At 62.7% G+C, this 25578-nt stretch overlaps 1 protein-coding gene across 4 annotated transcripts; it reads right to left on the bottom strand.

Annotated features, from left to right (window-relative positions):
- Window positions 1–1586: 1586 nt before the first annotated feature.
- Window positions 1587–20647, bottom strand: LOC120402970. Of its 4 annotated transcripts, XM_039533591.1 has the most exons (13): window positions 20546–20647; window positions 20174–20210; window positions 19829–19866; window positions 19674–19739; window positions 19117–19143; window positions 8340–8373; window positions 7612–7652; window positions 7454–7486; window positions 7197–7241; window positions 6556–6583; window positions 6292–6359; window positions 2118–2165; window positions 1587–1862 (listed from the first exon to the last, which is right to left on the bottom strand). In XM_039533591.1, the coding sequence occupies exons 1-13, from the start codon at window positions 20640–20642 to the stop codon at window positions 1813–1815; spliced, it is 612 nt and encodes a 203-aa protein (XP_039389525.1). In that variant the 5' UTR covers window positions 20643–20647; the 3' UTR covers window positions 1587–1812. The 4 variants fall into 4 exon arrangements, with proteins under 4 accessions (XP_039389525.1, XP_039389528.1, XP_039389526.1 ...); XM_039533594.1 differs by lacking the exon at window positions 7454–7486; XM_039533592.1 differs by lacking the exon at window positions 19117–19143.
- Window positions 20648–25578: the final 4931 nt, after the last annotated feature.

Here is a 25578-nt window from a genome sequence, read left to right as displayed (position 1 = left end):
GGGGGTGGGGCAGTGCAGGGGGTGGGTCCAGCACAGGGCAGTGTGGGGCAGGAGGGGGCAGTGTGGGGCAGGAGGGGTTGGAGCAGGGCGGGGCCAGCACAAGGAAGGGGTGGGGCAGGACAGGGGCAGGGCCAGCACGGGGCAGGAGGTCGGCAGGGGGTGAATCAGGGTCGGGGCCGGCACAGGTCAGGGGCGGGGCAGGGCAGTGCAGGGGCGGGGCCAGCACGGGGCAGGAGGTCGGCAGGGGGTGAATCAGGGTCGCAGCCGGCACAGGTCAGGGGCGGGGCCAGCACAAGGAAGGGGGTGGGGCAGGGGCGGGGCCAGCACGGAGCAGGAGGGGGCGGGGGCAGCGTGGGCCAGGGGTTGGAGCAGGGGCGGGGCAGCACGAGGAAGGGGTGGGGCAGGGCAGGGGCCGGCACAAGGAAGGGGGTGGGGCAGGGCAGGGGTGGGGCCAGCACGGGGCAGAGGTGTGGGGCAGGGGTTGAATCTGGGTTGGGGCCGGCCCAGGTCAGGGGGAGGGGCCGGCACAAGGAAGGGGGCGGGGCAGGAGCAGGGGCTGAGTCGGGGCAGGGCCGGGGTGGGGCTGGCGGTGGGCAGGGGCCACGTGGGGCCGAACTGTGGGGCCGTGGGAAGTTACGAGGGGACCACAGAGGGTTACGAGGCGGAGGCCACGATGGGGGGAGGGGAGCAGGGGGGCTGACGGGGCAGGAGAGCAGGGCAGGGCCATACAAAGGGGCAGGGAGCCGGCTCGGGGAGACATTCAGCGTCCCACCCCCCCAGCCGGGGGTCGGAGCAGCCAGCAGGTTGGGGGCGGTAACATCGTCGCTGAGAACAGACACCACGGGGGGCACGGAGAGGTTATGGGGCAAATCCCCCGATTTATTGGGACGGTTTTATGCACACACCACGATCCCAGGTGTGGCCAGAGACAGGGGCCCGGGTGGGGCTGTGACGTCCCCGGGTTCACCAGGAAGGTTCACACACAAATATTTACAATGGGGGGGGGGCTGCGGGCGAGTGAGGCCTGGGGGAGGTGTGGGGAAGACGACAGTCTGTGCTTGCCCCCACCCCATAGCACCGTCCCCTCCCGCACAGGGCTGGGCAGAGCCCCGCTGCGGCTCCCCTTCGGGACCGGGCCGCACCGGCCAAGCCAGACCTGGTGCTCAGATTAGAGAGCCCGGCCCCGTGCTGTGGGGCAGGGTACTCGGCCCTGCTGGGGTGCCCAGCCCCGTGCTGTGGGGCAGGGTACTCGGCCCCTCTGGGGTGCCCAGCCCCGTGCTGTGGGGCAGGGTACTCGGCCCCTCTGGGGTGCCCAGCCCCGTGCTGTGGGGCAGGGTACTCGGCCCCGCTGGGGTGCCCAGCCCCGTGCTGTGGGGCAGCGTATTCGGCCCCGCTGGGGAGCCCAGCCCTGTGCTGTGGGGCAGGGTACTCGGCCCCGCTGGGGTGCCCAGCCCCGTGCTGTGGGGCAGGGTACTCAGCCCCTCTGGGGAGCCCAGCCCTGTGCTGTGGGGCAGGGTACTCGGCCCCTCTGGGGTGCCCAGCCCCGTGCTGTGGGGCAGGGTACTGGGCCCTGCTGGGGTGCCCAGTCCCATGCTGTGGGGCAGGGTACTCGGCCCCGCTGGGGTGCCCAGCCCTGTGCTGTGGGGCAGGGTACTCGGCCCCGCTGGGGAGCCCAGCGCCAGGCTAGCAGGGTGGTGGGGGTCATGTCTCCTTATCTCGGGCTCTCTGAGAGCCCCCGCCCACAGCCAGGGCCCCACGAAGGGACCCGCTGTGGGGCAGAGACAGAGGCAGCTGGTCCCTGGCCCCACGCGGCTACGGCACGTTGACATAGTCGTAGTCGGGTTTCTGCTCGTCCAGCGAGGCTGCGAGGGAGAGAGAGAGAGAGAGAGAACCGTGGGCTCACCCCAGGGAGGGGGGTGCAGGCGTCGGGACTCGGGGCTGGGGGTCCCCGCCGGTCTGGGGGGCTATGGCTGCCTGGTGCACCCAGCCTGGGGTTCTTCCCACGGCCCAGCAGACAGTGCATGTCCGGTGCCTGCGGGGTCAGGGAGAACCCCACAGGGTCTGGGGGCGGCTGGGTCGCACTTGGGGGGCGGGGGGTGGGAGGGCAGGGTTCTTACGGGGTTTCGGCTCCTTGTCGTCCACGTTCGCGTAGGAGACATTCTCACCTGCCCGGGAGAGAGGAAGGGGACTGTGGGTAAGTGAAGCCTGCCCGGCCGGGGGCAGGACTGGGGTGACACGGAGCGGGCTCCCCTGCGGGCCTCTGGCAGGGCAGGAAATGTTCCCTGTGGGACCCCAGGGGGCAGCGTGCTTGGGAGATGCACACCTGCATAATCCCCCTTGTGCGTGCAAACCGTGCGTGCGTGTGAAAGGGACACGTGTGCCCAGGCTGGTGAGGGTGAGTCACACGGTGCGTCCTCACAGGCAGCACACACGGGGCGTGAAGGCGGGACCCCGGCGACCCCAGCCCGGCTAGGAGCAGCTGCAGCCTCGAGAGCCCGTCGCATGGAGCAGCCGCTTGGGGGCACGTTCCCACCCGGGGGACAATGCACATGCCAGTCAATGCACACCCTGCAGGAGTCACACACACACAGGGGCTGCACACACACACTCACACGCCAGGGTGTACATAGACACACACACACACACACACACACACAGGGGCTGCACACACACACTCACACGCCAGGGTGTACACAGACACAGACACACACACACACACAGGTGCTGCACACACACTCACATGCCAGGGTGTACACAGACACAGACACACACACACACACAGGTGCTGCACACACACTCACATGCCAGGGTGTACACAGACACAGACACACAGACACACACACACACACACCCACACACACACAGGTGCTGCACACACACTCACACGCCAGGATATACATAGACACACACACACAGGGGCTGCACACACACACTCACACGCCAGGGTGTACACAGACACTCACGCGTGCACACACACAAACACACACACAGGGGCTGCACACACACACTCACACGCCAGGGTGCACACACACACACACACAGGTGCTGCACACACACACGCCAGGGTGTACACAGACACTCACGCGCGCACACACACACACAGGGGCTGCACACACACACTCACACGCCAGGGTACACACACACACACAGGTGCTGCACACACACTCACACGCCAGGGTGTACACAGACACAGACACACAGACACACACACACACACAGGTGCTGCACACACACTCACATGCCAGGGTGTACACAGACACACACACACACACACAGGGGCTGCACACACACACTCACACGCCAGGGTGTACACAGACACTCACACGCACACACACACACACACACACACAGGCACACACGCTGTAGAACTGATAAATGAAATTGTTTTTAATTGTTCACTTTATTAATGTAACTTCTGCTCACCAGTCACTACACTTGCCTACACTGTAACTTCTGGTCACTGTTTGCCACAGTGTAATTCAAACCCCATTTTAAAACGCTCACTCCATTTTGTAAGAGCTTCCTCCAACCTTCAGTTTTGCAAACCCTGCTGTAATCTTGTTAGTTTAGTTTAGACGTGTGACTGAGGCATGTATGGATGATGGAATCAACCTCCAGCCCCAGCCTGTCCTGATGAAACAGAGTTCAAACCCCACCGGCTGAAGCTGCAGACAAGAGCCCTAACAAAGTAAGAGGCGGCCACCCTAAAAGAAAAGGTGCAATAGAAGGAAGATCAAAGCCAGGTCCCAGGCTGACAGTCGCCTGCAATTGACGGGTGATCAGTCACCAAACCCAGAGGCAGCGTGACACAGCAAGACCTATAGACTCTGGATTCAAACTCAAGCCTACAAAAAGGATGGGTGAGATGGGAGACTTTGGAGGGTAACGTTCTGCTGCCAACATGGAAGGACATCAGTGCAGGCCCAGCAGAGACCCAGCTCGTCCTTGTGCCCGGCTTCCCTGGCCAGTTACCGCCACAAGCCACGAACCCAAGCTGGGAAATCAAGCCACGAACTCAAGCTGTGTCCAGGAGTGGTAACTATGCAGCAGCTGCAGATCATCTGATGAATGTGTGTGTGTGTGTGTGTGTGTGTGTGTGTGTGTGTGTGTGTGTGTGTAGGTATTGGGATAATGTGTGTGTATAAGGATTAAGATATTAGTTATTGGTCGTAAATCAAATTATCATAATAAATGTGGCATCTTTGTCTTGCCCCCTGAAAAGATCCTGTGTAGTTTTGTCTGTACAACAACATGCACACAGGGGCTGCACACACGCGCGCGCGCACAAACACACACACACACACACAAGAATGGCCGTACCGGGTCAGACCAAAGGTCCATCTAGCCCAGTATCTGTCTACCGACAGTGGCCAATGCCAGGTGCCCCAGAGGGAGTGAACCTAACAAGCAATGATCAAGTGATCTCTCTCCTGCCATCCATCTCCATCCTCTGACGAACAGAGGCTAGGGACACCATTCTTACCCATCCTGGCTAATAGCCATTTATGGACTTAGCCACCATGAATTTATCCAGTCCCCTTTTAAACATTGTTATAGTCCTAGCCTTCACAACCTCCTCAGGTAAGGAGTTCCACAAGTTGACTGTGCGCTGCGTGAAGAAGAACTTCCTTTGATTTGTTTTAAACCTGCTGCCTATTAATGTCATTTGGTGACCCCTAGTTCTTGTATTATGGGAATAAGTAAATAACTTTTCCTTATCCACTTTCTCCACATCACTCATGATTTTATATACCTCTATCATGTCCCCCCTTAGTCTCCTCTTTTCCAAACTGAAGAGTCCTAGCCTCTTTCATCTTTCCTCATATGGGACCTTCTCCAAACCCCTAATCATATTAGTTGCCCTTTTCTGAACCTTTTCTAGTGCTAGAATATCTTTTTTGAGGTGAGGAGACCACATCTGTACACAGTATTCGAGATGTGGGCGTACCATGGATTTATATAAGGGCAATAATATATTCTCAGTCTTATTCTCTATCCCCTTTTTAATGATTCCTAACATCCTGTTTGCTTTTTTGACCGCCTCTGCACACTGCGTGGACATCTTCAGAGAACTATCCACGATGACTTCAAGATCTTTTTCCTGACTCGTTGTAGCTAAATTAGCCCCCATCATGTTGTATGTATAGTTGGGGTTATTTTTTCCAATGTGCATTACTTTACATTTATCCACATTACATTTCATTTGCCATTTTGTCGCCCAATCACTTAGTTTTGTGAGATCTTTTTGAAGTTTGTCACAGTCTGCTTTGGTCTTACATACTCACAGGGGCTGCACACATGCACTCACATGCCTGGGTTTGCGCACACACACACACACACACACACACACACACAGGGGCTGCACATACGCACGCACACACAGTGGCTGCACACACACACTCACCGGGGGTGCACACATACTCACATGCACACAGGGGCTGCACACACACACCAGGGTGTGCGCACACACACAGGGGCTGCACACACACACACACACACACACACAGGGGCTGCACACACACACACACACACACTCACCGGGGGTGCACACATACTCACATGCACACAGGGGCTGCACACACACACCAGGGTGTGCACACACACACACAGGGGCTGCACACACACACATACACAGTGGCTGCACACACACACTCACCGGGGGTGCACACATACTCACATGCACACAGGGGCTGCACACACACACCAGGGTGTGCGCACACACACAGGGGCTGCACACACACACATACACAGTGGCTGCACACACACACTCACCGGGGGTGCACACATACTCACATGCACACAGGGGCTGCACACACACACCAGGGTGTGCGCACACACACAGGGGCTGCACACACACACCAGGGTGTGCGCACACACACAGGGGCTGCACACACACACACACACACACACACACACACAGGGGCTGCACACACACACACAGGGGCTGCACACACACACTCACCGGGGGTGCACACATACTCACATGCACACAGGGGCTGCACACACACACCAGGGTGTGCGCACACACACAGGGGCTGCACACACACACACACACAGGGGCTGCACACATGCACACACGCACACACCAGGGTGTGCGCACACACACACACACACACACACACACGGGCTGCACACATGCACACACCAGGGTGTGCGCACACACACACACTCACACGCACACACACACACAGGGGCTGCACACACACACACACACAGGGGCTGCACACATGCACACACGCACACACCAGGGTGTGCGCACACACACACACTCACACTCACACATGCACTTACCCTCGTCGTGACTGGGGCCCTTCTGCCTGTGGGGCCCGGTTCTCTCGGCCCCCAATGGAAGCACCTCCCTGCAGATGGGGAGGGAGCAGAGAGGTGACCGTGCGGATGGAGCAGGGGCCCAGCCTCCCCCCCCAGGGTGATGTGTTCAGGAAGGGGTCAGGCCCTACACACACCCGAGGGCCCAGAGACCCCCCCCGAGCTGAGTGTCCCCCCCAGCTCACCCTGCCCCCCACCCCCGGCCAGGGCGCAGCCCCCAGTACTCACAGATACTCCTTGTCCTTCTCCACGGAGCCTGCAAAGCACAAGGCAGGGGAGTGGGGTGAGAGGCCGCGGCTGGGCACACGGATCGGGGGCCCCCAGCACCTGCACACAGCGCCCCGCCCAGGGCGAGCCGGCCCCAGGCTGCCCCCCGGCAATGGAACGTGGGGCACCAGCCCAGCCTGTGTGTGGGGCGTCCCCATGGCTCAGCATGGGCCAAACGCGCGACACCCCCCACCCCCATGGTGCCTTTGCTGAGGTGCCCTCGGTGGGGAACGTTCCCACTCGGGGGTGTTGGTAACCCAGGAGCCCCCAAAACTCTGCTTTAGCAGGAACCTAGGGTGGGGCATGTGGGGTGCACCCAGGGATAGATGGAGGGGGGTGTCTGGGGTAGATGGGTGGTGAACAGAGGGGTGGGGCAGGGTCCCTCTCAGAAGGGCCGGAGAGGGGGTTCTAACAGGAGCGGGGCAGGGCAGTGGGCAGGGTCTCTATGGGGTCAGGAGGGTGGGGCAGGGTCTCTATGGGGCAGGGTCTCTGTTGGGGGAAGAAGGGTGCAGCAGGGTCTCTTTTGGGGGCAGGGCAGTGGGGCAGGTCTCTATGGGGCAGGGTCTCACAGGGGGCCCGGCTGGGGTCCATGTCTCACTTACTTCCCCCATTGGCACCCTGCAGATTCACATAGTCCTCCTCGGAGTCTGAGAGAGAGACGCAGCCTGAGTCGCCCGGCCCCAAAGTGCTCCCGCCCCACCCCTGCCCCACCCCCTCCCCTGCCCCCCACCTCTCTCCCATTCCCCCCTGCACCCCCCTGCCAACCTCAGCCTCCCCCCACAGCGCTGGGCTGGGGCCGGGACTTGGGGTGCAGAGCCAGGAGACCCCCCCCATCGCGTCCTGCCCCCCCAGCACTCACTGATGTTCACGTAGCTCCCATGGCTGTCCACGTCTGCTGAGAAACACAGGGGGTTAGAGACAGACACGGGGGTGCAGCCGGGGCACGGGGAGCGGGGCTGGGGCTGCCCCCACCCCCCCAGCACAGGCCGGGTCTCCATTCCCCCAGGCCCCACTCACCGGTGCCAGATTCCCGGGCCTGCTTCAGGGACTCAAAGACCCTGTGGGGAGGAAGGAGTGGGGTCAGAGCGGGGGGGTTCCTGGCCCCCCAGCCCCAGCCGGGACCCCCTTTTCTTCCTGCCCCAGCCGGGACCCCCTCCCCTCCCCAGCCGGGACCCCCACTGCACCCCTGCCTAGCCGGGACTCCCTCCCCTCCCCTCCCGGGACCCCCACTGCACCCCTGCCTAGCCGGGACCCCCTCCCCTCCCCTGCCGGGACCCCCACTGCACCCCTGCCTAGCCGGGACCCCCTCCCCAGCCGGGACCCCCACTGCACCCCTGCCTAGCCGGGACCCCCTCCCCTCCCCTGCCCGGACCCCCACTGCACCCCTGCCTAGGCGGGACCCCCTCTCCTCCCCTGCCGGGACCCCCACTGCACCCCTCCCTAGCCGGGACCCCCTCCCCTCCCAAGCCGGGCCCCTCTCCCCCCCCCTGCCGGGACCCCCACAGCACCCCTGCCTGGCAGGACCCTCTCCCCTCCCCTGCCGGGACCCCCACTGCACCCCTGCCTAGCCGGGACCCTCTCCCCTCCCCTGCCCAGGCTAACTGGGACTCCACACCAAGTAGCCAGCTCCTGGGCAGGGCCGGTGGCCCCCTTGGGGATGCAACCCCTAGACGGGGCTGGGGAAGGTCCGGGGGAGCAGTGTGGGCAGAGGGGAGCCCTGGCGTGGGCAGGGATTTGACACCTACGGGGTCTGCCGCGACTCTGTCCACGGGGCAGGAGCTGTGAGGAGAGAGGGGGAGAGACGGTGACTCCCATGCAGAGACACGAGCCCTCCGCCCCGCACATGGGGGCACGGCAGCCGGCCGGGCAGGCTCTATGCCAGACACTGGCTGCCACCTCTGGGTCCGGGCCTAGGCAGCTCTGTCCCGTTCTGCCGCACTGCAGGGTGGTGGCAGCAGTGGGGAGCTGCAGTGCAGGGGTGGGGGGCTGCGCAGTGCGTTTCAGTCCCGTTGTCTGGGGTGGGTGTGTCTTGGGGGCGTGTACTGTGGGGGGGTGATGCAGGGGTGCGTGTCTGGGGGTGCGTAGTGCAGGGTGCGTGTCTCAGGGCTGCAAGTTTCGGGGTGTGTAGTGCAGGGGGTGTGATGCAGGGTGCATGTCTGGGGGTGTGATGCAGGGTGCGTGTTTTGGGCTGCGATGCAGGGTGTGTGTCTCGGGGTGTGTAGTGCAGGGGTGCGTAGTGCAGGGTGTGTGTCTCAGGATGTGTAGTGCAGGGGTGCGTAGTGCAGGGTGTGTGTCTCAGGATGTGTAGTGCAGGGGTGCGATGCAGGGTGCATGTCTGGGGGTGTAATGCAGGATGCGTGTTTTGGGGTGTGATGCAGGGTGCTTATCTGGGGGTGCATAGTGCAGCAGTGCGATGCAGGGTGTGTGTCTCGGGGTGCATAGTGCAGGGGTGCGATGCAGGGTGCATGTCTAGGGGTGTGATGCAGGGTGCGTGTTTTGGGGTGCGTAGAGCCGGGGGTGCGAAGCAGGATGCGTGTTTCGGGGTGTGATGCAGGGTGTGTAGTGCCGGGGGTGCGCTGCAGGATGCGTGTTTTGGGGTGTGTAGTGCCGGGAGTGCGCTGCAGGATGCGTGTTTCGGGGTGTGATGCAGGGTGCGTGTCTGGGGGTGCGATGCAGGATGTGTGTTTTGGGGTGCATAGTGCAGGGTGCGATGCAGGATGCGTGTTTTGGGGTGCGATGCAGGGTGCTTATCTGGGGGTGCATAGTGCAGCAGTGCGATGCAGGGTGTGTGTCTCGGGGTGCGTAGTGCCGGGGTGCAATGCAGGGTGTGTGTCTCGGGGTGCATAGTGCAGAGGTGTGATGCAGGATGCATGTCTAGGGGTGTGATGCAGGGTGCGTGTTTCGGGGTGTGATGCAGGGTGTGTGTCTGGGGGTGCGATGCAGGGTGCGTAGTGCCGGGGGTGCGCTGCAGGATGCGTGTTTCGCGGTGTGTAGTGCCGGGGGTGCGCTGCAGGATGCGTGTTTCGGGGTGTGTAGTGCCGGGAGTGCGCTGCAGGATGCGTGTTTCGGGGTGTGATGCAGGGTGTGTAGTGCCGGGAGTGCGCTGCAGGATGCGTGTTTCGGGGTGTGTAGTGCGAGTGCGCTGCAGGATGCGTGTTGGGGTGTGTAGTGCGAAGTGCGCTGCAGGATGCGTGTTTGGGGTGTGTAGTGCGAGTGCGCTGCAGGATGCGTGTTTGGTGTGATGCAGGGTGTGTAGTGCCGGGAGTGCGCTGCAGGATGCGTGTTTTGGGGTGTGTAGTGCCGGGAGTGCGCTGCAGGATGCGTGTTTTGGGGTGTGTAGTGCCGGGGGTGCGCTGCAGAATGCGTGTTTCGGGGTGTGATGCAGGGTGTGTAGTGCGGGAGTGCGCTGCAGGATGCATGTTTTGGGGTGTGTAGTGCCGAGTGCGCTGCAGGGTGCGTGTTTCGGGTGTGTAGTGCGAGTGCGCTGCAGGATGTGTGTTTGGTGTGTAGTGCGAAGTGCGCTGCAGGATGCGTGTTTGGGGGTGTGTAGTGCCGGGAGTGCGCTGCAGGATGCGTGTTTCGGGGTGTGATGCAGGGTGTGTAGTGCCGAGAGTGCGCTGCAGGATGCGTGTTTTGGGGTGTGTAGTGCCGGGAGTGCGCTGCAGGATGCGTGTTTTGGGGTGTGTAGTGCCGGGAGTGCGCTGCAGGATGCGTGTTTCGGGGTGTGTAGTGCCGGGAGTGCGCTGCAGGATGTGTGTTTCGGGGTGTGTAGTGCCGGGGGTGCGCTGCAGGATGCGTGTTTTGGGGTGTGTAGTGCGGGAGTGCGCTGCAGGATGCGTGTTTCGGTGTGATGCAGGGTGTGTAGTGCCGGTGCGCTGCAGGATGCGTGTTTGGTGTGATGCAGGTGTGTAGTGCCGGTGCGCTGCAGGATGCGTGTCTCGGGGTGTGTAGTGCAGGGGTGCAATGCAGGGTGCATGTCTGGGGGTGTGATGCAGGATGCGTGTTTCGGGGTGTGATGCAGGGTGTGTAGTGCCGGGAGTGCGCTGCAGGATGCGTGTTTTGGGGTGTGTAGTGCCGGGGGTGCGCTGCAGGATGCGTGTTTCGGGTGTGATGCAGGGTGTGTAGTGCCGAGTGCGCTGCAGGATGCGTGTTTTGGGTGTGTAGTGCTGGGAGTGCGCTGCAGGATGCGTGTTTGGGTGTGATGCAGGGTGTGTAGTGCCGAGTGCGCTGCAGGATGCGTGTTTGGTGTGATGCAGGGTGTGTAGTGCCGGGTGCGCTGCAGGATGCGTGTCTCGGGTGTGTAGTGCAGGGGTGCAATGCAGGGTGCATGTCTGGGGGTGTGATGCAGGATGCGTTTTTCGGGGTGTGATGCAGGGTGTGTAGTGCCGGGGGTGCGCTGCAGGATGCGTGTTTCGGGGTGTGATGCAGGGTGTGTAGTGCCGGGAGTGCGCTGCAGGATGCGTGTTTCGGGGTGTGATGCAGGGTGTGTAGTGCCGGGGGTGCGCTGCAGGATGCGTGTTTCGGGGTGTGATGCAGGGTGTGTAGTGCCGGGAGTGCGCTGCAGGATGCGTGTTTTGGGGTGTGTAGTGCCGGGAGTGCGCTGCAGGATGCGTGTTTCGGGGTGTGTAGTGCCGGGGGTGCGCTGCAGGATGCGTGTTTTGGGGTGTGTAGTGCCGGGAGTGCGCTGCAGGATGCGTGTCTCGGGGTGTGTAGTGCAGGGGTGCAATGCAGGGTGCATGTCTGGGGGTGCGAAGCAGGATGCGTGTTTCGGGGTGTGATGCAGGGTGTGTAGTGCCGAGTGCGCTGCAGGATGCGTGTTTTGGGGTGTGTAGTGCCGAGTGCGCTGCAGGATGCGTGTTTCGGGTGTAGTGCCGGTGCGCTGCAGGATGCGTGTTTTTGGGGTGTGTAGTGCTGGGAGTGCGCTGCAGGATGCGTGTTCGGGGTGTGATTCTGGGTGTGTAGTGCCGGGTGTGCGCTGCAGGGTGCGTGTCTCGGGGTGTGTAGTGCAGGGGTGCAATGCAGGGTGCATGTCTGGGGGTGTGATGCAGGATGCGTGTTTCGGGGTGTGATGCAGGGTGTGTAGTGCCGGGAGTGCGCTGCAGGATGCGTGTTTTGGGGTGTGTAGTGCCGGGAGTGCGCTGCAGGATGCGTGTTTCGGGGTGTGATGCAGGGTGTGTAGTGCCGGGAGTGCGCTGCAGGATGCGTGTTTTGGGGTGTGTAGTGCCGGGAGTGCGCTGCAGGATGCGGGTGTTGGGGTGTGTAGTGCCGGGAGTGCGCTGCAGGATGCGTGTTTAGGGGTGTGTAGTGCCGGGAGTGCGCTGCAGGATGCGTGTTCGGGTGTGATGCAGGGTGTGTAGTGCGAGTGCGCTGCAGGATGCGTGTTTTGGGGTGTGTAGTGCGGGTGCGCTGCAGGATGCGTTTTGGGGTGTGATGCAGGGTGTGTAGTGCCGGGAGTGCGCTGCAGGATGCGTGTTTTGGGGTGTGTAGTGCCGGGAGTGCGCTGCAGGATGCGTGTTTCGGGGTGTGTAGTGCCGGGAGTGCGCTGCAGGATGCGTGTTTCGGGGTGTGATGCAGGGTGTGTAGTGCCGGGGGTGCGCTGCAGGATGCGTGTTTTGGGGTGTGTAGTGCCGGGAGTGCGCTGCAGGATGCGTGTTTCGGGGTGTGATGCAGGGTGTGTACTGACGGGAGTGCGCTGCAGGATGCGTGTTTTGGGGTGTGTAGTGCCGGGAGTGCGCTGCAGGATGCGTGTTTGGGGGTGTGTAGTGCCGGGAGTGCGCTGCAGGATGCGTGTTTTGGGGTGTGTAGTGCCGGGAGTGCGCTGCAGGATGCGTGTTTCGGGGTGTGTAGTGCCGGGAGTGCACTGCAGGATGCGTGTTTCGGGTGATGCAGGGTGTGTAGTGCCGGGTGCGCTGCAGGATGCGTGTTTCGGTGTGATGCAGGTGTGTAGTGCGAAGTGCGCTGCAGGATGCGTGTTTTGGGGTGTGTAGTGCCGAGTGCGCTGCAGGATGCGTGTTTCGGGTGTGATGCAGGGTGTGTAGTGCCGGGGGGGCGCTGCAGGATGCGTGTTTTGGGGTGTGTAGTGCCGGGAGTGCGCTGCAGGATGCGTGTTTCGGGGTGTGATGCAGGGTGCGTGTCTGGGGGTGCGATGCAGGATGTGTGTTTTGGGGTGCATAGTGCAGGGTGCGATGCAGGATGCGTGTTTTGGGGTGCGATGCAGGGTGCTTATCTGGGGGTGCATAGTGCAGCAGTGCGATGCAGGGTGTGTGTCTCGGGGTGCGAAGTGCCGGGGTGCAATGCAGGGGGTGTGTCTCGGGGTGGATTGTGCAGTGGTGTGATGGAGGTTGCATTTCTAGGGGTGTGATGCAGGTTGCGTGTTTCGGGGTGTGATGCAGGGTGTGTGTCTGGGGGTGAGATGCAGTGTGCGTAGTGCCGGGGGTGCGCTGCAGGATGCGTGTTTCGCGGTGTGTAGTGCCGGGGGTGCGCTGCAGGATGCGTGTTCGGGTGTGATGCAGGTGTGTAGTGCCGGGAGTGCGCTGCAGGATGCGTGTTTCGGGGTGTGTAGTGCCGGGAGTGCGCTGCAGGATGCGTGTTTCGGGGTGTGTAGTGCCGGGGGTGCGCTGCAGGATGCGTGTTTCGGGGTGTGTAGTGCCGGGAGTGCGCTGCAGGATGCGTGTTTTGGGGTGTGTAGTGCCGGGGGTGCGCTGCAGGATGCGTGTCTCGGGGTGTGATGCAGGGTGTGTAGTGCCGGGGGTGCGCTGCAGGATGCGTGTTTTGGGGTGTGTAGTGCCGGGGGTGCGCTGCAGGATGCGTGTTTTGGGGTGTGTAGTGCCGGGAGTGCGCTGCAGGATGCGTGTTTCGGGGTGTGATGCAGGGTGTGTAGTGCCGGGGGTGCGCTGCAGGATGCGTGTCTCGGGGTGTGTAGTGCAGGGGTGCAATGCAGGGTGCATGTCTGGGGGTGTGATGCAGGATGCGTGTTTCGGGGTGTGATGCAGGGTGTGTAGTGCCGGGGGTGCGCTGCAGGATGCGTGTCTCGGGGTGTGTAGTGCAGGGGTGCAATGCAGGGTGCATGTCTGGGGGTGTGATGCAGGATGCGTGTTTCGGGGTGTGATGCAGGGTGTGTAGTGCCGGGAGTGCGCTGCAGGATGCGTGTTTTGGGGTGTGTAGTGCCGGGGGTGCGCTGCAGGATGCGTGTTTCGGGGTGTGATGCAGGGTGTGTAGTGCCGGGGGTGCGCTGCAGGATGCGTGTTTTGGGGTGTGTAGTGCTGGGAGTGCGCTGCAGGATGCGTGTTTCGGGGTGTGATGCAGGGTGTGTAGTGCCGGGGGTGCGCTGCAGGATGCGTGTTTTGGGGTGTGTAGTGCCGAGTGCGCTGCAGGATGCGTGTTTGGGGTGTGATGCAGGGTGTGTAGTGCCGAGTGCGCTGCAGGATGCGTGTTTTGGGGTGTGTAGTGCTGGGAGTGCGCTGCAGGATGCGTGTTCGGGTGTGATGCAGGTGTGTAGTGCCGGTGTGCTGCAGGATGCGTGTTTTGGGGTGTGTAGTGCCGAGTGCGCTGCAGGATGCGTGTTTCGTGTGATGCAGGGTGCGTGTCTGGGGTGCGATGCAGGATGTGTGTTTTGGGGTGCATAGTACAGGGTGCGATGCAGGATGCGTGTTTTGGGGTGCGATGCAGGGTGCTTATCTGGGGGTGCATAGTGCAGCAGTGCGATGCAGGGTGTGTGTCTCGGGGTGCGTAGTGCCGGGGTGCAATGCAGGGTGTGTGTCTCGGGGTGCATAGTGCAGAGGTGTGATGCAGGATGCATGTCTAGGGGTGTGATGCAGGGTGCGTGTTTCGGGGTGTGATGCAGGGTGTGTGTCTGGGGGTGCGATGCAGGGTGTGTAGTGCCGGGGGTGCGCTGCAGGATGCGTGTTTCGGGGTGTGTAGTGCCGGGAGTGCGCTGCAGGATGCGTGTTCGGGGTGTAGTGCCGAGTGCGCTGCAGGACGCGTGTTTCGGGTGTGATGCAGGGTGCGTAGTGCCGGGGTGCAATGCAGGATGCGTGTCTCGGGGTGTGTAGTGCAGGGGTGCAATGCAGGGTGCATGTCTGGGGGTGTGATGCAGGATGCGTGTTTCGGGGTGTGATGCAGGGTGTGTAGTGCCGGGAGTGCGCTGAAGGATGCGTGTTTTGGGGTGTGTAGTGCCGGGGGTGCGCTGCAGGATGCGTGTTTCAGGGTGTGTAGTGCCGGAGTGCACTGCAGGATGCGTGTTTCGGGGTGTGTAGAACGGTGTGTAGTGCCAGGAGTGCGCTGCAGGATGCGGGTTTCGGGGGGTGATGGAGGGTGTGTAGTGCCAGGAGTGCGCTGCAGGATGCGTGTTTTGGGGTGTGTAGTGGCGGGATTGCGCTGCAGGATGCGTGTTTCGGGGTGTGTATTGCCGGGGGTGCGCTGCAGGATGCGTGTTTTGGGGTGTGTAGTGCCGAGTGCGCTGCAGGATGCGTGTTTCGGGGTGTGATGCAGGTGTGTAGTGCCGGTGCGCTGCAGGATGCGTGTTTCGGTGTGATGCAGGTGTGTAGTGCCGAGTGCGCTGCAGGATGCGTGTTTCGTGGCGTGATGCGGGGTGTGTAGGGCCGGGTGTGCGCTGCAGGATGCGTGTTTCGGGGTGTGTATTGCCGGGGGTGCGCTGCAGGATGCGTGTTTTGGGGTGTAGTGCGAAGTGCGCTGCAGGATGCGTGTTTGGGGTGTGATGCAGGGTGTGTAGTGCCGAGTGCGCTGCAGGATGCGTGTTCGGGTGTGATGCAGGGTGTGTAGTGCCGGTGCGCTGCAGGATGCGTGTTTTGGGGTGTGTAGTGGAGTGCGCTGCAGGATGCGTGTTTCGGTGTGATGCAGGGTGTGTAGTGCCGGGTGCGCTGCAGGATGCGTGTCTCGGGGTGTGTAGTGCAGGGGTGCAATGCAGGGTGCATGTCTGGGGGTGCGAAGCAGGATGCGTGTTTCGGGGTGTGATGCAGGGTGTGTAGTGCCGGGAGTGCGCTGGAGGATGCGTGTTTTGGGGTGTGTTGTGCCGGGAGTGCGGTGCAGGATGGGTGTTTCGGGGTGTGTAGTGCCGGGGGTGCGCTGCAGGATGCGTGTTTTGGGGTGTGTAGTGCTGGGAGTGCGCTGCAGGATGCGTGTTTCGGTGTGATGCAGGTGTGTAGTGCGAGTGCGCTGCAGGATGCGTGTTTTGGGGTGTGTAGTGCCGGGGGTGCGCTGCAGGATGCGTTTTTCGGGGTGTGATGCAGGGTGTGTAGTGCCGGGGGTGCGCTGCAGGATGCGTGGTTCGGGGGGTGATGCAGGGTGTGTAGTGCGAGTGCGCTGCAGGATGCGTGTTTCGGTGTGATGCAGGGTGTGTAGTGCCAGGGGTGCGCTGCAGGATGCTTGTTTCGGGGTGTGATGCAGGGTGTGTAGTGCCGGGGGTGCGCTGCAGGTTGGGTGTTTGGGGTGGTGTAGTGCCGGGGGTGCGCTGCAGGATGCGTGTTTCGGGGTGTGATGCAGGGTGTGTAGTGCCGGGGGTGCGCTGCAGGATGCGTGTCTCGGGGTGTGTAGTGCAGGGGTGCAATGCAGGGTGCATGTCTGGGGGTGCGAAGCAGGATGCGTGTTTCGGGGTGTGATGCAGGGTGTGTAGTGCCGGGAGTGCACTGCAGGATGCGTGTTTTGGGGTGTGTAGTGCCGGGAGTGCACTGCAGGATGCGTGTTTCGGGGTGTGATGCAGGGTGTGTAGTGCCGGGGGTGCGCTGCAGGATGCGTGTTTCGGGGTGTGATGCAGGGTGTGTAGTGCCGGGGGTGCGCTGCAGGATGCGTGTTTTGGGGTGTGTAGTGCCGGGAGTGCACTGCAGGATGCGTGTTTCGGGTGTGATGCAGGGTGTGTAGTGCCGGTGCGCTGCAGGATGCGTGTTTGGGTGTGATACAGGGTGTGTAGTGCCGAGTGCGCTGCAGGATGCGTGTTTTGGGGTGTGTAGTGCCGAGTGCACTGCAGGATGCGTGTTTCGGGTGTGATGCAGGGTGTGTAGTGCGGTGCGCTGCAGGATGCGTGTTTCGGGTGTGATGCAGGGTGTGTAGTGCCGAGTGCGCTGCAGGATGCGTGTTTCGTGTGATGCAGGGTGTGTAGTGCCGAGTGCGCTGCAGGATGCGTGTTTGGGGTGTGTAGTGCCGAGTGCACTGCAGGATGCGTGTCTGGGTGTGTGATTCTGGGTGTGTAGTGCCGGGGTGCGCTGCAGGATCGCGTTGTGAGGTGTGATGCAGGGTGTGTAGTGCCGAGTGCGCTGCAGGATGCGTGTTCGGGTGTGATGCAGGGTGTAGTGCCGAGTGCGCTGCAGGATGCGTGTTTCGGGTGTGTAGTGCCGAGTGCGCTGCAGGGTGCGTGTTTCGGGGTGTGATGCAGGGTGAGTAGTGCCGGGAGTGCGCTGCAGGATGCGTGTTTCGGGGTGTGTAGTGCCGGGAGTGCGCTGCAGGGTGCGTGTTTCGGGGTGTGATGCAGGTGTGTAGTGCCGGTGCGCTGCAGGATGCGTGTTTCGGGTGTGATGCAGGGTGTGTAGTGCCGAGTGCGCTGCAGGATGCGTGTTTGGGGTGTGTAGTGCCGAGTGCACTGCAGGATGCGTGTTCGGGGTGTGATGCAGGGTGTGTAGTGCGAAGTGCGCTGCAGGATGCGTGTTTCGGGTGTGATGCAGGGTGTGTAGTGCCGAGTGCGCTGCAGGATGCGTGTTCGGGTGTGATGCAGGGTGTGTAGTGCCGAGTGCGCTGCAGGATGCGTGTTTCGGGGTGTGTAGTGCCGAGTGCGCTGCAGGGTGCGTGTTTCGGGGTGTGATGCAGGGTGTGTAGTGCCGGGAGTGCGCTGCAGGGTGCGTGTTTCGGGGTGTGATGCAGGGTGTGTAGTGCCGGGGGTGTGCTGCAGGATGCGTGTTTTGGGGTGTGTAGTGCCGGGGGTGCGCTGCAGGATGCGTGTTTTGGGGTGTGTAGTGCCGGGAGTGCGCTGCAGGATGCGTGTTTTGGGGTGTGTAGTGCCGAGTGCGCTGCAGGATGCGTGTTTTGGGGTGTGTAGTGCCGAGTGCGCTGCAGGATGCGTGTTTCGGGTGTGATGCAGGGTGTGTAGTGCCGAGTGCGCTGCAGGGTGTGATGCAGGGTGTGTAGTGCCGAGTGCGCTGCAGGATGCGTGTTTGGGTGTGTAGTGCCGAGTGCGCTGCAGGAGTGCGTGTTTGTGTGATGCAGGGTGTGTAGTGCCGGGGGTGTGCTGCAGGATGCGTGTTTTGGGGTGTGTAGTGCCGGGGGTGCGCTGCAGGATGCGTGTTTTGGGGTGTGTAGTGCCGGGGGTGCGCTGCAGGATGAGTGTTTTGGGTGTGTAGTGCCGAGTGCGCTGCAGGATGCGTGTTTGGGGTGTGTAGTGCCGAGTGCGCTGCAGGATGCGTGTTTTGGGGTGTGTAGTGCCGGTGCGCTGCAGGATGCGTGTTTCGGGTGTGATGCAGGGTGTGTAGTGCGGGTGCGCTGCAGGATGCGTGTTTTGGGGTGTGTAGTGCTGGTGCGCTGCAGGATGCGTGTTTGGGGTGTAGTGCCGAGTGCGCTGCAGTGCGTGTTTCGGGGTGTGTAGTGCCGGGTGCGCTGCACGATGCGTGATTTGGGGTGTGTAGTGCCGGGTGCGCTGCAGGATGCGTGTTTCGGGGTGTGTAGTGCCGGGAGTGCGCTGCAGGATGCGTGTTTCGTGTGTAGTGCTGGGAGTGCGCTGCAGGATGCGTGTTTCGGGGTGTGATGCAGGGTGTGTAGTGCCGGGGGTGCGCTTCAGGATGCGTGTTTAGGGGTGTGTAGTGCCGGGTGTGCGCTGCTGGGTGCGTGTTTCGGGGTGTGATGCAGGGTGTGTAGTGCCGGGAGTGCGCTGCAGGATGCGTGTTTTGGGGTGTGTAGTGCCGGGAGTGCGCTGCAGGATGCGTGTTTTGGGGTGTGTAGTGCCGGGGGTGCGCTGCAGGATGCGTGTTTTGGGGTGTGTAGTGCCGGGGGTGCGCTGCAGGATGCGTGTTTTGGGGTGTGTAGTGCCGGGAGTGCGCTGCAGGGTGCGTGTTTCGGGGTGTGTAGTGCCGGGGGTGCGCTGCAGGATGCGTGTTTTGGGGTGTGTAGTGCTGGGGGTGCGCTGCAGGATGCGTGTTTTGGGGTGTGTAGTGCCGGGAGTGCGCTGCAGGGTGCGTGTTTCGGGGTGTGTAGTGCCGGGGGTGCGCTGCAGGATGCGTGTCTCGGGGTGTGTAGTGCAGGGGTGCAATGCAGGGTGCATGTCTGGGGGTGTGATGCAGGATGCGTGTTTCGGGGTGTGATGCAGGGTGTGTAGTGCCGGGGTTGCGCTGCAGGATGCGTGTTTCGGGGTGTGATGCAGGGTGTGTAGTGCCGGGGGTGCGCTGCAGGATGCGTGTTTCGGGGTGCATAGTGCAGGGTTGCGTGTCTCGGCGCTGCGTGTCTCTGAGGCGTGTCATGTGGGCGCGCCGTGTGTCCCAGGATTGCCCGGGAGCTTTGGTCTCCGCCTGTCGCCATGGTACTTACGATACTGGAAATCGTCCTCGTCCTCGTCTAGAGAGAGGGGAAACGCGCCTGAGACACCAGCCCCACAGCCCTCCGTCCCCCGCCCCGCAGGTCCCCGTCACCCGCAGGGTGCCCAGGCCCGGCCGCCCCGGGCGCCAGGTCACACGTCTGTGCTGGAGACAGGCGGGAGAGGCCAGAGGGGAGCCCCAGACCGGCCTGTGGGGGCGGTTAAACCTGGGTGCTCAGTGCAGAGACGAGACGACTGGGGGCCGTTCAGTTGGTTATGGGGGGCTGTAACCACGACGGGGCCCGTTGTTCTGGCCCAAGGCAGGACAAGCAGCGATGGGCGTCATGGGCAGCCAGGGCGCGAGGTCGGACATTAGCGAACCCGGTAACGTTCAGCCTCCGGACGGGCTGGGGGGTCCCCATAACTGGGGGGTTCTCAGGGCTGCTCTGGGGTTCCTGGCCCTGCCTCGGTGCCAGGGCTGGACGTGGTGGTGGCCTCTCAAGGTCCCCTCCAGCCCCACATCTCTATCCAGCCTGCCCCCCGTCTCACCCCGCTCCCCGGGGGTACTCACTGTCCGTGCTCCTGGGGCCCACAGGAGGCCGTGGGCTTGCGGGGACACTGGTGCCAGGGGTAGGATCTGCGGGGAACAGGAGGGTGAGTTGTGCTGGGGGGCTCTGGCCCCCCCAGGGTAAGGAGAGGGGCAGCGGCCCTGCACCGGGGACTCACCGGAGATGTAGCGTGGCCCCAGCTCCGGAGGCGAGTCCCTGCAATACACAACGGGCAGAGGGGCAGCATCTGGGGGGCCGGGGCAGCTCCGGGGAGACGGGGAGGGGCAGCATCTGGGGGCGGGGAAGCTCTGGGGTGGGTGGAGATGGGGAGGGGCAGCGTCTGGGGAGGGGCAGCTCCAAGGTGTGGGGAGACGGGGAGGGGCAGCGTCTGGGGGTGGGGGCAGCTCTGGGGGAGAGACAGGAGAGGCAGCGTCTGAGGGGCAGGGTCAGCTCCGGGGAGATAGGGAGGGGCGGCATCATGGGGAAGGAGGGCAGCACCGTGGGGAGGGGGTGTAGCACTTACCTGGGTTGTGGGCCCCATGGGGGGAAAACAGGAAGCTCTGGGGAGGGGGGAAATGGGTCAGTGATGTCATCTCATTAACAAACAGCCCAAGCTCCCTCCCTCACCACCCTTCCCCGCCCCTTGTGCCCCCCTGCTCCCCGTCTCCCCTCCCCGCCCCTTGTGCCCCTGCTCCCTCCCCCAACCCTTGTGCCCCCTGCTCCCCGTCTCCCTCCCCACCCCTTGTGCCCCCTGCTCCCCGTCTCCTCCCCACCCCTTGTGCCCCTGCTCCCCGTCTCCCTCCCCACCCCAGCCCCATCGCCCTTCCCCTGCCCCTTGTACTCCCTGCTTCCCCGTCTCCCTTCCCACCCCTGTACCCCCATCCCCGTCACTCACTTCTCCGGCAGAGCCCGCAGAGCAGCAGGCAGCCCCCCAGGGGGACGAGCGCCCAGCCCCCCACCCAGCCACTCGCCGTGCCCTGGGCCCAGGCCATGGGCAGCTCTGTGGGGAGAGAAATGGGAGACAGACAGGTTAGAACAGCAGAGACACCCGCACCCCCCCTGCCCCCGCCCCATGGGCGCTGTGCCGGGGCAGCCTGCAGTGCCCTGCCTGGACAGAGGGACGGCCAGACACAGCCCCCACCCCCCCAGGGGGCACAGGCCCCAGCCCCCGGCCCTGCAGCGGGCCCCAGCCCCGTGACGAAGTGGGGATTTTCTCATTATGTTGTAGGTGAGCCTATGTGAGTCTTACTGCTTGGCATGAGAGCTGTGTGTGCCTCAGTTTCCCTGTGTGCTGCACCAATGCCCAGGTGGTGGGAATGGGGGGGTGTGACTTGCGGGGGCTGCTCCAGCTGCCTGCAGGGATGCTATGGCCCCACCAGAGACCCAGGAGGGGGATGACACCAGGTGACTCTTGGCCCAGGCGAGACAAAGGCCGGAGGAGGAGCAATGGGCCGGGCAGGGGCCAGGCAGCTGGAAGCGAGTCAGTCCCAGCTGGCTTGGGGCGGTGGGGGGGGACCAGCCCTGGCTCTGGGCTCCCCTCCCGCCAAGTTGGACTTGGCTGAAAGTCCCTGATTTCTGTGCTAACGAGCTCTGCCCTACGCTGCGTTCCTGTCGCCTAATAAACCTGGGTCTGACCTTGGAGCATTCAGCATCCCCTGCCCCTCCGTGCGCTTCCCACAGCGAGTCCCCCCGGCGGGGTCCTGGGGGGCCACAGGGTCCTGCCCCCCCACGGCGCAGTCAGACGTGACTCTCAGCCAGCCGGGAACACAGAGGTTTATTCGATGCCAGGAGCAGGGTCTAACACAGAGCTTGTAGGTACAGCGAGCCGGACCCCTCAGCTGTGTTCCTGTCATCGAATAAACCTCTGTGTCCCCGGCTGGCTGAGAGTCACGTCTGACTGCGACGTGGGGGGCAGGACCCTGTGGCCCCCTGTGGTGGAGTAGGGACTGTCTATGTGGGGGAGGGGAGAGCAGGGAGGATTTTAGGTGAGATGCAGGTATTCAGCCATAACATGAGCTAGGCCTGGGGGAGGGGAGGTGACACCTCTGCCCAGGAGCTGGACAAAGGAAAGGGGCTGAGGGGGAGGGTTGAGTCAGTCTTCCGTTGGGAGCTGGGTGGTGGGTTTTCAGGGGATCCTAGGCTGGGATCCAAGCACCCTGAACCCCCCAGATAGGCCAGATTGAGGGGTCCTGGCGCTGGCCATGAGCTCTGCTGTATCCTGTGTTCCTGTGTCCAATAAACCTTCTGTTTTACTGGCTGGCTGAGAGTCACTGTGAGTCCCAGGAAGAGGGGTGCAGGGCCGGACTCCCCCACTCTGTGACAACTGGTGGCAGCGGTGGGATCGGCGGCACCCCGTAGACAGCGCTTCCTGCAGTAAGTGACTGGGGAGCAGTAAAACGAAGGGGCGATTCACCCCTGGGAGAGTGTGGCCAGAGAGCAGGACTTTGCAGTAACCGGGTCCCCCGGGGGATCACAGCGAGCAGTCCCAGGGGCGGAGGAGTCTGCAGCCCGACCCTGGCAGAGAGGGGGTGACCTCAAGGACTGGCACACTAGGGGTCCCCCTGGAACCCGTGGGGAGCGGCGAGCACCCCGGCCTGTGAGTGGCCAGCAGGAAGATGTATTCCCAGAAGCGCAAGTGTGAGCTGGTGGAGCTGTGCAAGCAGAGGGGGCTGCGCCATGGGAAGCTCACCAAGGCCCAGCTGATTGCCCGGCTGGAGGAGAGAGATCGCAGGGATGAACCGGTCCCTGTCTCTGAGGGAAGCAGCCGGGCAGATGCAGCACAGGCACCAGGGCTCCCCGAGACCCCCCACCCCTAGGCGTAGGGGGAGGGGGAGCCCAGCGACTACCGAGGGCTCAGTGGCCAGCAGGGGAACGTCCCTGTGGAGCTCCCTGTCCCTGGAGCGGAGGCGGCTGGAATATGACAGGGAGGCGCTCGAGTTAAGGAGGCAAGAACTGAGACAGGAGCGGGAGAAGAATGAGAAGCACCGCGAATACGAGGAGAGGGAGAAGGAGAAACAATGTAAACATGAGCTGGCCATGGCCCAGCTGAAAAGCAGGGAGGCCCCGGCTGCGGTGAGTGAGGGGGGGCCCAAGCCTACAAAGAGCTTTGATAAGGGCTTCCTGGCCCCACGTAAGGAGGGGGAGGACATAGACACCTTCCTGACGGCCTTTGAGAACGCCTGTGAGCTGCACCGGGTTAACCCTGCAGACAGGATCCGGCGCCTCACCCCCTTACTGGACTCCACCGCCGTGGAGGTGTACAGCCGAATGAGAGGGGAGGAGGCGCGGGACTACAACCTGTTCAAAGAGGCCCTGCTCCGCGAGTTTGGGCTGACCCCGGAGATGTACCGGAAGAGGTTCCGGGGTCAACGTAAGACCCGGGAGGTCACATACCTGCAACTGGTCAACCGGGCGCAGGGGTACGCCCGCAAGTGGACGGCTGGGGCCCAAACCAGAGAGGACCTGCTTGACCTAGTCGTACTGGAGCACCTGTATGAGCAGTGCCCATCCGACCTGAAGCAGTGGCTGATGGACCAGAAGCCGGAGAACCCGCAGCATGCAGGCCGGCTGGCCGACCAATACATGGACAGTTGGGCGGGGGATGGCAGGGAGGAGTCTCGAAGGAGCAGATCTGCCTCAACGCAGAGAGAGAGTCACCATGGGCCCTCCCAGAAGGGGCCGAGGGAGGGCCCCCACCAAAGGGAAACATCTAGCGTCAGGTCCAGCTGACCCACTCGAGGGGACCCACGAGACATGGGCTGCTATCAATGTGGCCAGCAAGGCCACATACGGGCCCAGTGCCCCAGGCTCAGGGACAGACCGAGCAGACCCAACCCGCAGAGGGTTGACTGGGTAAAGACCCAGTCGGATGAGGGGCAACATGCCCAAGAGAGGGGGGCTGGCAGCGTCCCACCTGGGGAGGAGGGAGGAGGGCCCCAGGTCAGCTCCTCTGGAGGGCGGGATGCTCCGGACCCAGGGTTTTTGGTTTACAGGGTGGGCACGGGGCTGCCCCTCCGGAGCGAGTGCCTTGTTCCCCTGGAGGTGGATGGGAAGAAGGTCACTGGGTACTGGGACACAGGCGCAGAGGTGATGCTGGCCCGGCCCGAGGTGGTGGGCCGAAATCGGATGGTGCCTGATACCTACCTGACCCTGATGGGCGTGAGCGGGACCCCATTCAAGGTGCCTGTGGCGAGGGTGCACCTGAAGTGGGGGGTCAAGGAGGGCCCCAAGGATGTAGGGGTGCACCCCCATTTGCCCACAGAGGTGTTAATGGGGGGGATCTCGAGGCCTGGCCAGGCAATGCCTGGGGTGCCCTGGTCGTGACCCATAGTCAGAGTCGGCGCAGGGCACTGCACCCTGACAACGGGGAGGGTACTCTGCCCGAGGCGCAGAACCCTGACCTGGTGGGGAGGGAACGCCCAGAGACAGGGCCCGGAGAGGCTGCAGCCTCAGACCCAGCCGGTGAGAGAGAGCAGGGCCCCGTCCCTGTCCCAGCTGCTGAGTTCCAGGCCGAGGTGCAGAAGGATCCCTCCTTGCAGAAGCCCAGGGACCGGGCCGACCTCAATGCAGCACAGACCATGAGGAGAGGTTGCAAGGAGAGGTTCCTGTGGGAGAAGGGGTTCCTGTACCGAGAATGGGCTCCCCCCGGGGAGGTGGAGTCATGGGGGATTAGGAGGCAGCTGGTGGTTCCCCAGAAGTTTTGCCACAAGCTCCTGTACCTGGCCCATGACATCCCCCTCGCAGGGCACCAGGGAATCCGGCGCACCAGGCAGAGGCTGCTTCAGAACTTTTACTGGCCTGGGGTCTTTACCCATGTCCGACAGCACTGCCGCTCCTGTGACCCCTGCCAGCGGGTGGGGAAGGCCCGGGACAAGGGGAAAGCAGCTCTGAGGCCTTTGCCCATCATAGAAGAGCCTTTCCAGAAGGTGGCCATGGACATAGTGGGACCTCTCAGCAAGGAGACCCGGTCAGGGAAGAAACACATCCTGGTGGTGGTAGATTTCGCCACTCGCTACCCCGAGGCGGTGGCCTTGTCCTCTACCGAAGCAGACACCGTGGCGGATGCGCTGCTGACCATTTTCAGCCGGGTGGGGTTCCCCCAGGAAGTCTTAATGGACCGGGGGTCCAACTTCATGTTGAACCTGCTCCAGTCCTTGTGGGAGAAATGTGGGGTCCGACCCAGCTGGGCCTCAGCGTATCACCCCCAGACCAACGGGCTGGTGGAGAGGTTCAACGGGACGCTAAAGATGATGCTGAAAACATTTATGCACCAGCACCCACAGGACTGGGACAAGTACTTACCTCACCTGCTGTTTGTGTACAGGGAGGTACCCCAGGAGTCTACTGGGTTTTCGCCTTTCGAACTGTTGTATGGAGGGCGGGTAAGGGGGCCCCTGGACCTGTTGAGAGACGAATGGGAGGGGAAGGCCGCTTCCGATGGAGAGTTGGTGGTGGTGTCCTGACCTTCCGGGAAAGACTTACCGAGCTCATGGGCCTGGCCAGGGAGAATCTGGCCCGAGCCCAGAGGAAGCAGAAGGTCTGGTACGACCGGCGCGGCCCGCGCTTCGCCACCGGGGACCAAGTGATGGTTCTCATCCCCGTAAGGAAAAACAAACTCCAGGCTGCCTGGGAAGGGCCCTTCAAGGTTGTCAAGCAACTAAATGAGGTAAACTATGTGGTGGAGCTGTCGAACCGGGCGCGCCACTGCCGGGTGTACCATGTGAATATGATGAAGCCATATTATGACCGGGGGAATATGGTGTTGGCCGTGTGTGGACGTTGGGAGGAGCCGGGGGATGACCCTTTAGTGGATCTATTCTCAGGGACAAAGGCTGGTTCCCCCCCAGAGGCGATCCCCCTCTCTGATCAGCTGACCCTGGCCCAGCATGCTGAGATCAGAGCAGTGCTGCATCTGTACCAACCGTTGTT

This window comes from Mauremys reevesii, linkage group 4, assembly GCF_016161935.1.
Source record: "Mauremys reevesii isolate NIE-2019 linkage group 4, ASM1616193v1, whole genome shotgun sequence".
NCBI classification, from domain to species: domain Eukaryota; kingdom Metazoa; phylum Chordata; order Testudines; family Geoemydidae; genus Mauremys; species Mauremys reevesii.
This window is presented reverse-complemented; position numbering and strand designations above follow the sequence as displayed.

Bases quoted from the DNA above. Each gene is read 5' to 3' on its own strand.
- LOC120402970 (XM_039533591.1), bottom strand. From the start codon at position 20,642: ATGGCCTGGGCCCAGGGCACGGCGAGTGGCTGGGTGGGGGGCTGGGCG. The intron at 7,487-7,611 runs GTGAGTGGGGCC...GTTTCTCAGCAG, and splicing joins GGCCCGGGAATCTGGCACCG to ACGTGGACAGCCATGGGAGC. The intron at 7,242-7,453 runs GTGAGTGCTGGG...TCTCTCTCTCAG, and splicing joins TGGGAGCTACGTGAACATCA to ACTCCGAGGAGGACTATGTG.